Below are 12,521 nucleotides of genomic sequence, written 5' to 3' on the forward strand. Positions count from 1 at the left end.
TACTGACAACAAAAGAAAATCATACGTACCTGCATTTCCTCATTTTTCTTGTCCTGTCCTTTGTTTTTTTGCAATCCCCACCCACACGTAGACCGTAGTGCATTCATTCAATCAATCCTCTCTCTCTCTCTCACCTCATCGCGCTCCTTGCTTTTCCACAGCACATAGCAAAAATCAAAATCAAAATCAAAATCAAATTATTTCTTTTCTAAAAGACCCTTTTCTCATCTCTCTGTCAAACAAACCAAACAGATTGTATAGACTGAAAATATACAAATCCATTAGGTTTTGTTTGTACTTATCGGTTCGTACATTGATTGCTTTTTTTATTGATCAATGGGGATCGGTGACTTTACTTGTAAATTAGGGTTTCGATTTTTTATGGTTATTTGAAGATTATTAGCTGGGGTTTGTATTTAATCGAAGGATGTAGCTGAATTAGAGTGTTGTTTGGTCCGTAATTTCTAGGAATTGGGTTTCTTATTGAAATTTGATTGTTTTAGGCTTTTAGCCATAGATTTTGATCCTTAAAGGTGGTTACTTTTTTTCTGGAGATTAATTATCCGTTTGGAATTATGAGGAATTTCTTTGTTTTTTAAATTCACTGAGGTAAAAAAGTTGATTATTCGCCGTAAAAGTCTTGTTCTTGGTAATTTCTGATTGGAATTTGTATGTTTGACCACAGTTTTTGATCCTTAAAGGTGGTTAGGGATTAATTATCTTTTTGGAATTTTGGGTCTTTTGGTACTTTCTAAATTTAGAGGTTCAATCTGAGTAAAACAGCTGATAATCGCTGTAAAAGATTTGTTCTTGGTAATTAGTGAAGATTTTGATTGAATCACCATGGATCATGTTGTTGGTGGGAAGTTTAAGCTGGGAAGGAAGATTGGAAGTGGGTCTTTTGGTGAGCTTTATTTAGGTATGTTCCATTGCTTTTGCTCGTTGATTCGGTTTGATTATATATGATTTATGATTAGCCTCATTTTCTTCGTTTTGACCTTTTGTGTTATTAGTAGTTTTTACCTGTTCTTGTGTCTTTATATTATAGTTTCTGCTCCTTGCTTCTTTGTTTGATTCAGGGGTGAATATACAGAATGGAGAGGAAGTTGCTATTAAGCTGGTATGTGCCCGTCCACGACCAACAATCGTCTATCTTTTCTGTATTTTTTGTTTTGTTTTTTGGTTTCTGTATACAGGGAGTTCACGTGGTTGCATTTGTTGTTCTTGTGTAATGTCTAATACGTTTAATTGTTGTTGTTACATCAATACATTTAGTATGCCTTAATCCCGAATCAGTTATGTAAATTCTGTATCTAGATAGGCTGCTAGATAGGCAGCTGATAATACCATTTGGAAGAGACTCCAAATCTTTCAGCTGATAATACCATTTGATAAATTCTGAAACTGTTATATCCAATAGAAGCATTTGTAAGTTGCGGCAACTCAGCAAGTCCACCAATCCAAATATTATAAGTAGCATCTGATCTAGTTTGTTGTATAACTATGTTTTCTGGAAGAGGTTGTTGTAGTCTAAGTAAAAATGTACTATCTAGTTCACGGAAAGCTTTTTTATGTGTTTAAAAGCTTCTTAACCAAAAAAGAAAAATTTGTTAAGTTGAATTACAAAAGGAGATATGTTTATCTCATTCCGCGAGCTTCTACATTCTTTTGTGTCATGCTGCTTTTGGAATGCAAGACTGATTTTCTGGATTTATTTTGCTAGGTTATATCACAAGAATTTGTTTTAATGACCTGTATGTTTTGACTCAAACTTTTCACATATTGGTCTGTTCTAAGTTTTTTTCTTTTTGTTACTTCAACTTTCAGGAATCAGTCAAGACAAGGCACCCTCAACTACACTATGAGTCGAAAATTTATATGCTTCTCCAAGGAGGAAGTAAGTCTCACTTCATCAATCAAATCTTGCATATTATCTCTTTAAAACATATGTTGCAAATGTGATTTTTATAACTGGATGTCTAAAAAGGAACCCGGGGGGGGGGTGGAGTGCTACGGAAGTACTATTTAAGTATCATCCTCTGCTTTTCCTTGCTTCTTTGGTTTTCAAATTAATGGACTTGTCTAGTTGCTTCTTTGGAGATTTGCTATTCCTTTACATGTCTTCTATATTATAAGCAAGTTATTAGTTGAACCAAAAAAAAAAAACTATTAGTTCAATGGCTTGTCTGAAATTTTTGTCATTCGCGTTAAATAGCAAATAACTTTGTCAATGGGACTTTTATGAATAGTGAATTAATTTCCTTATCTTTGCCATTCTGCTGAAGCCGGGATTCCTAATCTCAAATGGTTTGGAGTTGAGGGCGAGTACAATATAATGGTCATTGACCTTCTTGGACCAAGTTTGGAAGACCTCTTCAACTATTGCAATAGGAAGTTTACTCTGAAAACAGTGCTTATGCTAGCAGATCAACTCGTAAGTATCAGCATCTCATTCTTTTAGAGAATAATTTTCTGCATGTTTCCCTATGCATTTGAGTTATAAAATCTTTTCCTGTGCCATTCTTAGATTAATAGAGTTGAATACATGCACTCTAGAGGATTTCTTCACCGTGACATAAAGCCGGACAACTTTTTAATGGGCTTGGGTCGCAAGGCAAACCAGGTACTTGTTCATGTTCTGTCAGACTGACAGAATGCTTGGATTACATGTCATGTCTCTGCTCCTTTTACCTATGCAGAGAAAATTAAGTATAGGTTCAACGTCAGTCCTTACTCTTTACACTTTTACCTTTTGGCTTCAACAGATTTAGCTTGTAAGTATTTTGTCGTGATGCTGGCTGATATATTCTCGGTGTTAAAGTTTATAGTTTTCTCTTGATGATTTGGCGGTTTTTCCTTCAAACAAAAAATATATATATTTAGATCTGTACACTGATGACAGGTTTACGCCATTGACTTTGGGCTTGCCAAAAAGTATAGGGATCTCCAGACTCACAAGCATATACCATACAGGTAGCAACAATGTTACTTTTCTCGGTCCTTGTAGTTGTTATACACATCTTTCTGTATGCTTGTAAATAAGCATTATTTGGAGGGGGGGGGGGATATGGTTCTCTTTCATCGTCCCTAGCAAACTTCCATCAGCAAGAATTTTGTTTGTTTGGTGCCTGGTGTATGAGTTCTGGAGACTTAGTTGGACTAATCAAAGCAATAGTGAGAATTTGGTGGTATAAATAGTTTTAACGGCTAGAAGCACTTAATCTGTCAATTAATATTTGGTGGCGGACAACTTAATGCATCATTATATAGCCAGTGAAGCAACTTAGAGAAAATGATTTACCCTTTCTCAGCCATCAAGTCAAAAGCCTAGAAGGGCAACATCAAAACTAAACTCACACTTTCTGGACACCCTGGTGTATGCAACACCTAATACGGGGTTGGTGAATGTTGATACTGACAAGGTGGGTTGCTCTGATGGTAAGTACCCTCCACTTCCAACCTAGAGGTTGTGAGTTCGAGTCACCCCAAGAGCAAGGTGGGGAGTTCTTGGAGGGAAGGATGCTGAGGGTCATTTGGAAACAGCCTCTCTATCCTAGGGTAGGGGTAAGGTCTGCGTACACACTACCCTCCCCAGACCCCACTAATGGGATTATACTGGGTTGTTGTTGTTGTGTATGAAAGTAAAGTCTCAATTTTTCTGTGTGAACTTTGCGGTGCTTAATGTCCTATTTTTCTTTTTTAACCTCCTTCCAGAATTTATCCTACTTTTTCTTTTGATGGCATCTTTGACCAGTTTCTTATATGGAAGCTGTGTAAATAAAAGAAACATGCTTAGAAATTACTGGAAAGATGCAGGATGAAAATACTTTTGCATTTCAAAATGGTTAGGAAGATGTTACTGTATAAGATTCTGTTCCGACTGTTAAGAAGCTCAATGACATTCAATAGGATAGTTGTTTATTTTAGTTGGCACTGCTCTGCCAATGAGCTGAGTATTTCAATTGCTAGAATGATATTTATTTATGACATCAGTGTCCTAATAGGAAGGGAGCCTTTTGGAAGACACATTTAATATTTCCAGTAATTTTAGATTTAATGCACTTAATGGCTGTCTAGCATTGTACAGATACAAAGACATCACTACAGTGTTGACCAAATTCATATCTTAGTATTTTTCATTGAGATTCTTGTTTCCATCTTTCTCTCTCTTGAAAATGTTGTTGCCATATCTTTCCCGTTATTAAGTGCGGAAGATTGATCAAGGAAGAAGCACGATGAGGCTCTAGTCTGTATTGAAAACTGAGTGTTGTTCGTAGAGAATCATATTATCTACAGATTCTCAAACTTTTTGGTAACCGGATGTGGATAGGAGATATTCCAACTTTTAATAAAATTATTCACCTTATAAGAAAAGAAGAGAAGAAGCATCAGAAACGCCGTTCACATTTGGTGTTTGCTGTTTCCTTTAGTAAAAAGTTATATGAATTTGTTGAGCTAACTGGCCTCGCTAGAGTTCTTTCTCTTTTAAAGTTCTGCTTCCATTTGAAAAATCAACAGTTTTTCATTTTATCTTTTTCATTCACTGTCCATGAAGGGACTGTAGAAGCAAAAGGATGAAAAAATAAAGACCGCGTGTTGGTCAAATTTTTGATTCATTGTTTCGTTCTTTTCCTCTGTTTTGAGAAATTTGTATCTTGATTGCCTCTGGTATGCTCTTCTCTTCTATTTTCCCCAGGGAAAACAAGAATCTGACAGGAACAGCTCGGTATGCCAGCGTCAACACACATCTCGGAGTTGGTAGGTGTATTTTTTTTAGATTGGCAAACTATTAGGGACGCAGCTAGCTTCAATATTACTTATAACTAATATATTGTTGTCCTTTTTCATTTTTCTGGCAGAGCAAAGCAGAAGAGATGATTTGGAATCTCTTGGTTATGTGCTTATGTATTTTCTTAGAGGAAGGTTGGACTTATATGTTTTCTTTAGCCATATTTCTGACCTTGTTCTATTTTTTGTTGTAAATTCTCGGGGTTTACTTGTTTTCTGAATTCGGATAATTTCTTCTTGGCTCAGCCTTCCATGGCAGGGACTGAAAGCTGGTACCAAGAAGCAGAAATATGATAAAATCAGTGAGAAAAAGATGTTAACACCAATAGAGGTACTTATTCCCTAAAATCAATACATCTTGGTGGTCTGTTACCTACTCACCATTTTTGAATTATCACTACATCCGTCATGTCAAAGCTGCGATCCTTCTTATTGAAGTGTGATCGAAACACGAAACTGTCCTGGGTTGGATCAATATGGGTCATGTCAAATGTATTTATTCTGGTGAATTGTACTGTTGTTTTTGTGGATAATATTCTGGCCTTAGTTTAGGCCATCTTGCCTCTGATGAGTAGCGCATGAGGTAATCCGGAGAAGACTCCATTTTTTCTCCATTACAGGTGCTGTGCAAATCATATCCATCTGAATTCATATCATACTTCCACTACTGCCGATCATTAAGATTTGAGGATAAACCTGACTATTCATATTTGAAGAGGCTTTTCAGAGACTTGTTTATTCGTGAAGGTAGTTTCTCTTGTTTTTTCTTTCTTTCTTTTATCTAAAATGGCTGTTTTGGTCCAAAACTTATCCCAGTTGTTAACTACCCCAACTTTAGACTTTAATAGATATGATGCGGGCTTTGTATCTTTAATTTTCATAGCGATCCAAAAAAAAATCTTTCTTTCGTTGGTGCAGGTTATCAATTTGACTATGTATTTGATTGGACAATTTTGAAGTATCCTCAGATCGGTGCCAGTTCTAGAGGACGAGTTAGTTTTGAAAACTTTATTTTGGTTGTTATCATTGAAACTGTTGCTTAATATTTTTTATGAACAGTAGTGTATGCATTGTCTTGCTTCCAGATTCCTAGTGGAAATGCCGGACTAAATGCTGGGCCATCTGCTGAAAGACCAGGAAGGACGTCAGGTATTATCTTTTAACTGAAGTGGAAATTTTTACTAGCTGGTTTTAGGAATTACTCAGCTAGCTTGATTATTGCATTCAGTTATTTCTTCAAGCAAGACAAATATCAAGATCATATCTTTCTATCTATGACAACAACAACATATCCAGTATCATCCCACATAGGGGAGAGTAGTGTGTCCGCAGACCTTACCCCTACCTTGTGGAGATAGAGAGGCTGTTTCCAACAGACCCTCGAAAAAATATCTCATATCTTTCTATCTATGAGACATCAAAAAAATGACAACAACTACTACTACTGCTATGCCTTAATCCCAAACAAGTTGGGGTCATCTATATTAATCCTCATTGACCATGTTTCTCCCTAAGCTCAACTCATGTCATCATCATACCAAAAAAAAAACTGAAAAATAAGTTAAATATGTAGAAATAATAGTAGTAGTAGTAGTAGTAGTAGTAGTAATAATAATAATAATAATAATATAAAAGTTCTCTATCAAAAAATAAAAGAGCACAAAAGAAGAAAATCTTTCTATATGTGAGTTTTTGTTGATTTTGAGTATCAGATTATTTGGAAAACGCATGCCCTTCCCTGAATTATGAGGATTCAGCTCTTGAACTTTTGCTAGCATCTGCTGCCTCTGCTTGTTTGTAAACTTGCAGCTTTTGGCAATTTATCATTCACTGACTCTTGTGATGTGTTAATTCTATAATCCAGTGGGGCAAGATATCCGAGACAGGTTTTCTGGCGCTGTTGAAGCATTTTCCAGAAGGAATACTTCTGCGGCTGGTAGGCATGGGGAACACTCCAGACATCGGACTTCAGAGGATGTACCTTCATCTAAAGACGTGGTATTGATCCCTCCTTTTTGCAACCCCCACCCCCCCAAAAAAAAAAAAGGAGAGAAGAAACAAAAAGAAAAATCCATTTTCTTTCAATCGGATAGGAGAGTTTTGTGATGTTCTGTAGATGCTTATTCCTTGTGGTTAATGCAATGACTTTGATAATTCTGAATCCTTGATATATTTCTGTATTTTATGTGATAGAAAATTTGCAGCATTGAGCTGACTAGGTAAAAAGCTGATGCATGCTAAGCTAGCAATCTTCTACTTTTATTTGTAGCAAGCTGATTCAGAAAGAGGCCGTACCTCGAGAAATGGCAGCTCTTCAAGAAGGGCTGCCATTTCAAGCAGCAGACCGGCCTCTACTGGTGAACCCACAGATAGTCGCTCAAGCAGATTAGTGTCAAGCACTGGCCGTCTATCTACCACACAACGAATTCAGCAGGGAATCGAACCAAAATCATCATTCGCCCGAACTTCAGTCACAAAGGGTACCCATGATAACCCTCTTCGGAGCTTTGAGTTTCTTTCTATCAGAAAGTAAGGGGATGCACTTATAAAGAGAAAATTTCCTGATTGTTTGAACATGCAATCCTATTTAAGGATGTCTCAAGTGCTGTAAATTGAAAATGTTCTACCTTCTATGTGACAATTAAAGCTGATCCAACTTCTCATATTCCTTGTTTTTGTTGTTAATAGAGTTCCTGGCGACCATAGCTCATTTAGACTCATCCAATGAAATGTCGAGTCAAGTGCAAGAGTTTTATATATATGAATGGGACGGGTAGCTTGATAAATATTGTTGTACGAATTGATGTAACTTTTACCTTATTCCTTATTGGAATGTCTAGTGGAGGAATTCTTTTCTGGGGTTTGAATGCATCTTTTTAGGTCAGCCTTGGAATATTTGATGGTCGGATTCCGCAAGTGGTTGTGATGATTAATATTTAGCAATGGGAAAGATTTTGCAATTGCCCTGGATTATGATATATATGTGTGCATTTTCACATTTGTTCTTGAACCTTGGTTTGGAAATCAGGAATAACATGCATATCCATTGATGACTGTCATAGTCTCCCTCCTTAATTTATTTCAGAGACATGCGAACGGAAGGCCAAATTCTTTGCTCCTTCTCTTGTGTTTTCCCTCGGCTAAATAAAGGAAAAGAATAGCGACTATCTTTCGTTTCTCGTTGAGTTTCCTCCTCATCCATTTCCCTTCTTGCTTCCTTTACATTGTGGTAGGAAATGAGTCGATGTAGAGTTTGCATGATGTCTTGATCTCTGTTTGGTTAAAGCTTCAGAATTCAACCATCCACTCCAAAAATCAAATTTACTTTCATTTCAAGACCAATATATCTCTAGTTTCAGTCCGAAGTTAATAATTTGTGGAAATATTCCAAACAGTACTATTGGAAGTACAAATAAACAGCAAAGATCCAAAATATTTTGCACATTACCCTATAAGGACTGAGTTGAAAAAAATGTAGAATTCTCAAGGACTCAACTTGTCCAACTGGATTAGCTAATGCATTGACAGAATAGGCAATGTTAATCATTTCTCATGATGCATGAGAAAATCTTTTATATAACATACCTAGTATAGTGTGGGGTCTGGGAGGGTAATATGTACTCATACCGGTAATATGTCATACCGATAATATGTACTCATACCTTACCCTACCTTACAGAGTTACACACTGTTTTCAATCTTTTACATGGTACTTATATAGGCAAGTTTGTCAGCGGGAATCCTTCAGTGGCAGATGGAATCATACATTTCGATGGCATTCTAAAGTTGCTATTGAAAAAAACCCTCCGAGCAAAATGTTAGTGTATGAAAAAATTGAGCAACATCTCATTACCTAAAATGATTTATCAAGCCGAGTAGAGTAGGGGTGTTCGTCGGTCGGTACGGTACGATATTTAGACATTTCGGTTCGGTATTTTCGGAATTCGATTTCTTAAAATGCTATACCAATACCGTACCTAATTAAATTCGGTATGATTCGATTTTTCTCCTTTCGATTTATTCGGTTTGAATACTAAGTGCATAAAGTCATAGACTATAATATTCTTAATTAAAGTACTCAAAAGTACAAAACTAAAAACGTTTATTTACAAAAAATTTATCCAAAACCAACAAATATAACCTAGAGAGAGAAAAAACTACACATAAAGAAATCTTTAAATTTGACCATTAGAAATGTCTTTCTTATTTGCATAGAATTAATAGATAACTTAGAGAATAAAAAAAAGTAAAATTTTAGTTTTTTAAATTTATGTTATAATTAATAATGTGTTTTATGTAATATAATATATATTTCGATACAGTATCGATATTTCGGTATTTCATTTTAAAATACCAAATACCATATTTTTAAAAAACATACACCAAATACCATACCAAATACCAAAATAGCGAATACCAAATACAAAAAATTTCGGTTTAAGTACGATAATTCGGTATTTACCAAATTATGCACAGCCCTACAGCAGAGTGAGATCACGTATATGAAACGAAAACAATTTGAGCAACAAAATGAAGTGTCTGCGAAGAGAATGTTCACCATCATAATTCAAATTAAAACTATTGGGAAATTGATTTCTAGGAGTCTTCAATGACACCAAAGATGAAACCAAATGACTTGCCAGTAATGAACCAAAATCTAAAAGCAAAACACAACGACTTCCAAAACTCCTATCATACAAATCTCACTAATCAAAGAGTTCTTAAGCAGCGTCCTTCTTAAGCTTAGCAAGCTCCTGTCTTACAACTCCAGCCTTCTGCAATGTCAAAACAAATATATCAGCTTTGATATCAAATACAAATGAGACCTCACAAATATCATGCAAACAAAAAGGGGAGCCAGCTAAATTCTAACTAGCCACATGATCGACAGTTCTTTCAGGTATCGACATTTAACACGGTCAAGTACAGTTGAGAAAGGAATATTGGTCCATAATACAAATTTTAGGGCAAGATATTGTCATTTTGCTTTTTCAATTTAATGATGGCACCTTTTTCTGACCTTTTCAGGCAAACAATATCACTTTAGGGATTGGTAGATTGAATTGAGTCAAGCAAAATGAAGCTAAGTGAAAGACATAATCGGACCTTTATCTTTGCCAGCATGAGCTTGAACCTGTCAAAATCATTAAGCGAGGACCTCCTCTTCTGAACTATCAACTTTCTTCCCCAGGAACTGCTCTCCCATTTGCTCTTCACGTCTGGGAGAATAAAGATCAAATGAGTGGTCAATCTTCGTAGAACTAGCTGCTAACATCAATTGCTAATCTACATCTTCTAAAACGAAAAGAAAATCTCTTGAGCACTGTACTTACCAGCAGCCTCCATAGCTGCAACGAGGGTCTTCTTCTTTGGGATCCTTTTGATGTCAATTTTGATATCTGTGAGTGAAAGCCTCTTAAAATTAATCTGGCTCCTCACCATGTCAGGAGCATCAACAAGCGCCTGTCAATTGAGAAAAGATATAGAGTTATTACCACAAATTAGTTTAAAAAATCTTCATTTTCAACAGCTATTTTAACAGTCATTTAAGTAACTACCTACCGTCTAGCTTAAACTAATAAAGTCAACTAGGAAGTCACATAGCCTTTTGGATTGCTTTCGATCTACCAGAACATATCAGGCTATCTATCAATCAATTTCAATGTTTGTTCATTGTATTAAAAGGAGATATAGAGGGAATGAAACATCAGTAAAAACCTATATCAATTAGCTACAATGCAAACAAACACACGAATTAGAAAGAAAGCAAAAAGATTCTAGAAGAAAATAATGTGTCCCTTGATGCAAAAATAAGCCCTTTGTGCAGTTTCCTTGGGGAATACTGTCAATCGAAAAAATAGTTCAGTTGAGGAAAGTCAAATTATCTTTCTCATTGTAAGTCTGTTAATTACAGGGAATAGCTGACATTACAGTCAAGACCATTCATGGAGATTTCCGCAAGGCAGAAGAAGTAACTCCCAAAAACTTCACAAAGAACAAAGTTATTCTAGTCTATAAGGCACAGATGAGAATAATCCACGGAACCAATCCAAACTTGAAAAAAGAACACTGCAACCTATCAAGACAAATACTCACTAACTAAAAACCAAATAAAACGGGCAAGCAGATATACAGCTTTCTTAAAAACTACTTTTGTGGAAATATTACAACAAGGCCTCAGATCATGTTGCTCAATCAAATTTTATATGATCAGACAATGTAGGCATATTATCATGTTCCATCATAGGCCTTAAGCATATCTAACTAAGAAAAATGAATCAGCTCAATACACAATAACCTTTTTTTAATAACCAAAGTACTAATATTATACAATATCCTTTTCTGTCCGTGCCAGAAGGCATGGCAAACGGTTCCAGAGTACTCTGTTTCATTTTTCATGAATGTATTTAACTGAACACGGAGTTTAATATGTAGATTTGATTACTGAGAAATTATTAGAGTATAACAACTGCTCAGTGAAGCAAATTTACCCTATTTTGGTCAATGACATCGACGATAACAACGAGCTTCCCATAGTCCTCCCCGTAGTTGACAAGGGCGACTCTTCCGATCTCTACGAACCTCTTGAACGGCTACAGAAAGCAAAATCCAACACATTTTTACAAATCTCAACATAAAATCTCAGAGTACGGAAATGCATAACTGATTGAAGAGTGAATGCGTACCATTTTCGACGATTTGAGGAAGCAGCTGACCAGGCGCGAAGAGTTAGGCTAATGGTGTGTGATGTCCAGTGAGCATTAGGGTTTTCGAGGAGATGATATAGTACAAGGTTTTTCTGTATCTGGACCTGAAGTCACTACTTTGCATTTATATGGGCTTAGGCCCATTATATTATGATTTAGGATTTGCGCAACAATCGAAATTTATAAGCCAGTTTAATCAAAAATGGGTTGGATAAGCCCACTAACCAATATAATACTCCATCAAGGGAAATATACACAATATAGCCCCTAAAAAGTAATAGTCGCAAAATGTATATTTTTTATAAATTAATTGTTATGAAATATAACTCAAATTAACAATATAAAACAAGAAAAAAAAAGCTAAGAGATATAGAGAGAAAGGGAGAAGAGATTCATATTTCTTCTTCAATTGTGTGTATTTTCCTATCTATTACAAGGCCTTTATATAGGCATGAAAAGTGAAGAAAATATGTCATTGAATATGTCATTAAACATAGAAAATATGTCATTGAATATGTCATTAAGCATTTGAGATGAATATCATGGAGGAAGAGTAGACATCCACCATAATTTGATATTTCTTATAACACTTCCCCTTGGATGTCCATAGATAATGTGCTTCGTTAAAACTTTATTAGAGAAAAAAAATCCTAGTGAAGGAAAAAAGAGTACACATATTTTAAAATACGCTTTTTGGTTGCCTCATTAAAAACCTTGCAAGGAAAACCCAGTGGGACAAAACCTTGTAAGGGAAAAAGAGTACACCGCATATTAACTTCCTCCTGATGAGAGTATTAATTCATATCCTTGAGCCTTCGCATCCCAATCTTGTACACTAGTTTCTTGAAGGTTGACGTCGGTAGAGATTTGGTAAACAAATCAGCCATATTATCACTTGAACGGATCTGTTGCACATTGATATCACCATTCTTTTGAAGATCATGTGTGAAAAATAACTTGGGTGAAATGTGCTTTGTTCTATCTTCTTTTATGAATCCTTACTTCAATTGAGCTATGCATACTGCA

The 12,521-nt window shown here is 35.7% G+C and overlaps 2 protein-coding genes and 1 non-coding gene across 5 annotated transcripts; 1 reads left to right on the plus strand and 2 right to left on the minus strand.

Annotated features, from left to right (window-relative positions):
- The first annotated feature begins 699 nt into the window (after positions 1-699).
- LOC104105509 (casein kinase 1-like protein 10) lies at positions 700-7,655 on the plus strand. Of its 2 annotated transcripts, none has more exons than XM_009613830.4 (14): positions 700-919; positions 1,080-1,120; positions 1,828-1,897; positions 2,286-2,434; positions 2,528-2,623; positions 2,903-2,973; positions 4,697-4,758; positions 4,860-4,923; positions 5,035-5,119; positions 5,409-5,535; positions 5,707-5,780; positions 5,874-5,937; positions 6,653-6,786; positions 7,058-7,655. In XM_009613830.4, the coding sequence occupies exons 1-14, from the start codon at positions 844-846 to the stop codon at positions 7,319-7,321; spliced, it is 1,377 nt and encodes a 458-aa protein (XP_009612125.1). In that variant the 5' UTR covers positions 700-843; the 3' UTR covers positions 7,322-7,655. The 2 variants fall into 2 exon arrangements, with proteins under 2 accessions (XP_009612125.1, XP_009612126.1); XM_009613831.4 differs by having other exon boundaries at positions 6,982-7,156.
- A 1,634-nt stretch (positions 7,656-9,289) lies between these two features.
- On the minus strand, positions 9,290-11,615 carry LOC104105508 (large ribosomal subunit protein eL14y-like). 2 transcript variants are annotated; one of them, XR_001971081.3, is made up of 6 exons: positions 11,475-11,615; positions 11,280-11,381; positions 10,122-10,251; positions 9,895-10,007; positions 9,417-9,563; positions 9,290-9,366 (listed from the first exon to the last, which is right to left on the minus strand). XR_001971081.3 is itself a non-coding variant. In XM_009613829.4 (5 exons), the coding sequence occupies exons 1-5, from the start codon at positions 11,475-11,477 to the stop codon at positions 9,510-9,512; spliced, it is 402 nt and encodes a 133-aa protein (XP_009612124.1). In that variant the 5' UTR covers positions 11,478-11,615; the 3' UTR covers positions 9,290-9,509. The 2 variants fall into 2 exon arrangements, 1 of the variants encoding a protein (XP_009612124.1); XM_009613829.4 differs by having other exon boundaries at positions 9,290-9,563.
- Positions 10,959-11,041, minus strand: LOC117279050 (small nucleolar RNA SNORD34). Its single transcript, XR_004509446.1, has one exon. It is a non-coding gene; the product is annotated as a small nucleolar RNA SNORD34 (small nucleolar RNA).
- Positions 11,616-12,521: the final 906 nt, after the last annotated feature.

This window comes from Nicotiana tomentosiformis, chromosome 6 (genome assembly GCF_000390325.3).
Source record: "Nicotiana tomentosiformis chromosome 6, ASM39032v3, whole genome shotgun sequence".
Classification (NCBI taxonomy): domain Eukaryota; kingdom Viridiplantae; phylum Streptophyta; class Magnoliopsida; order Solanales; family Solanaceae; genus Nicotiana; species Nicotiana tomentosiformis.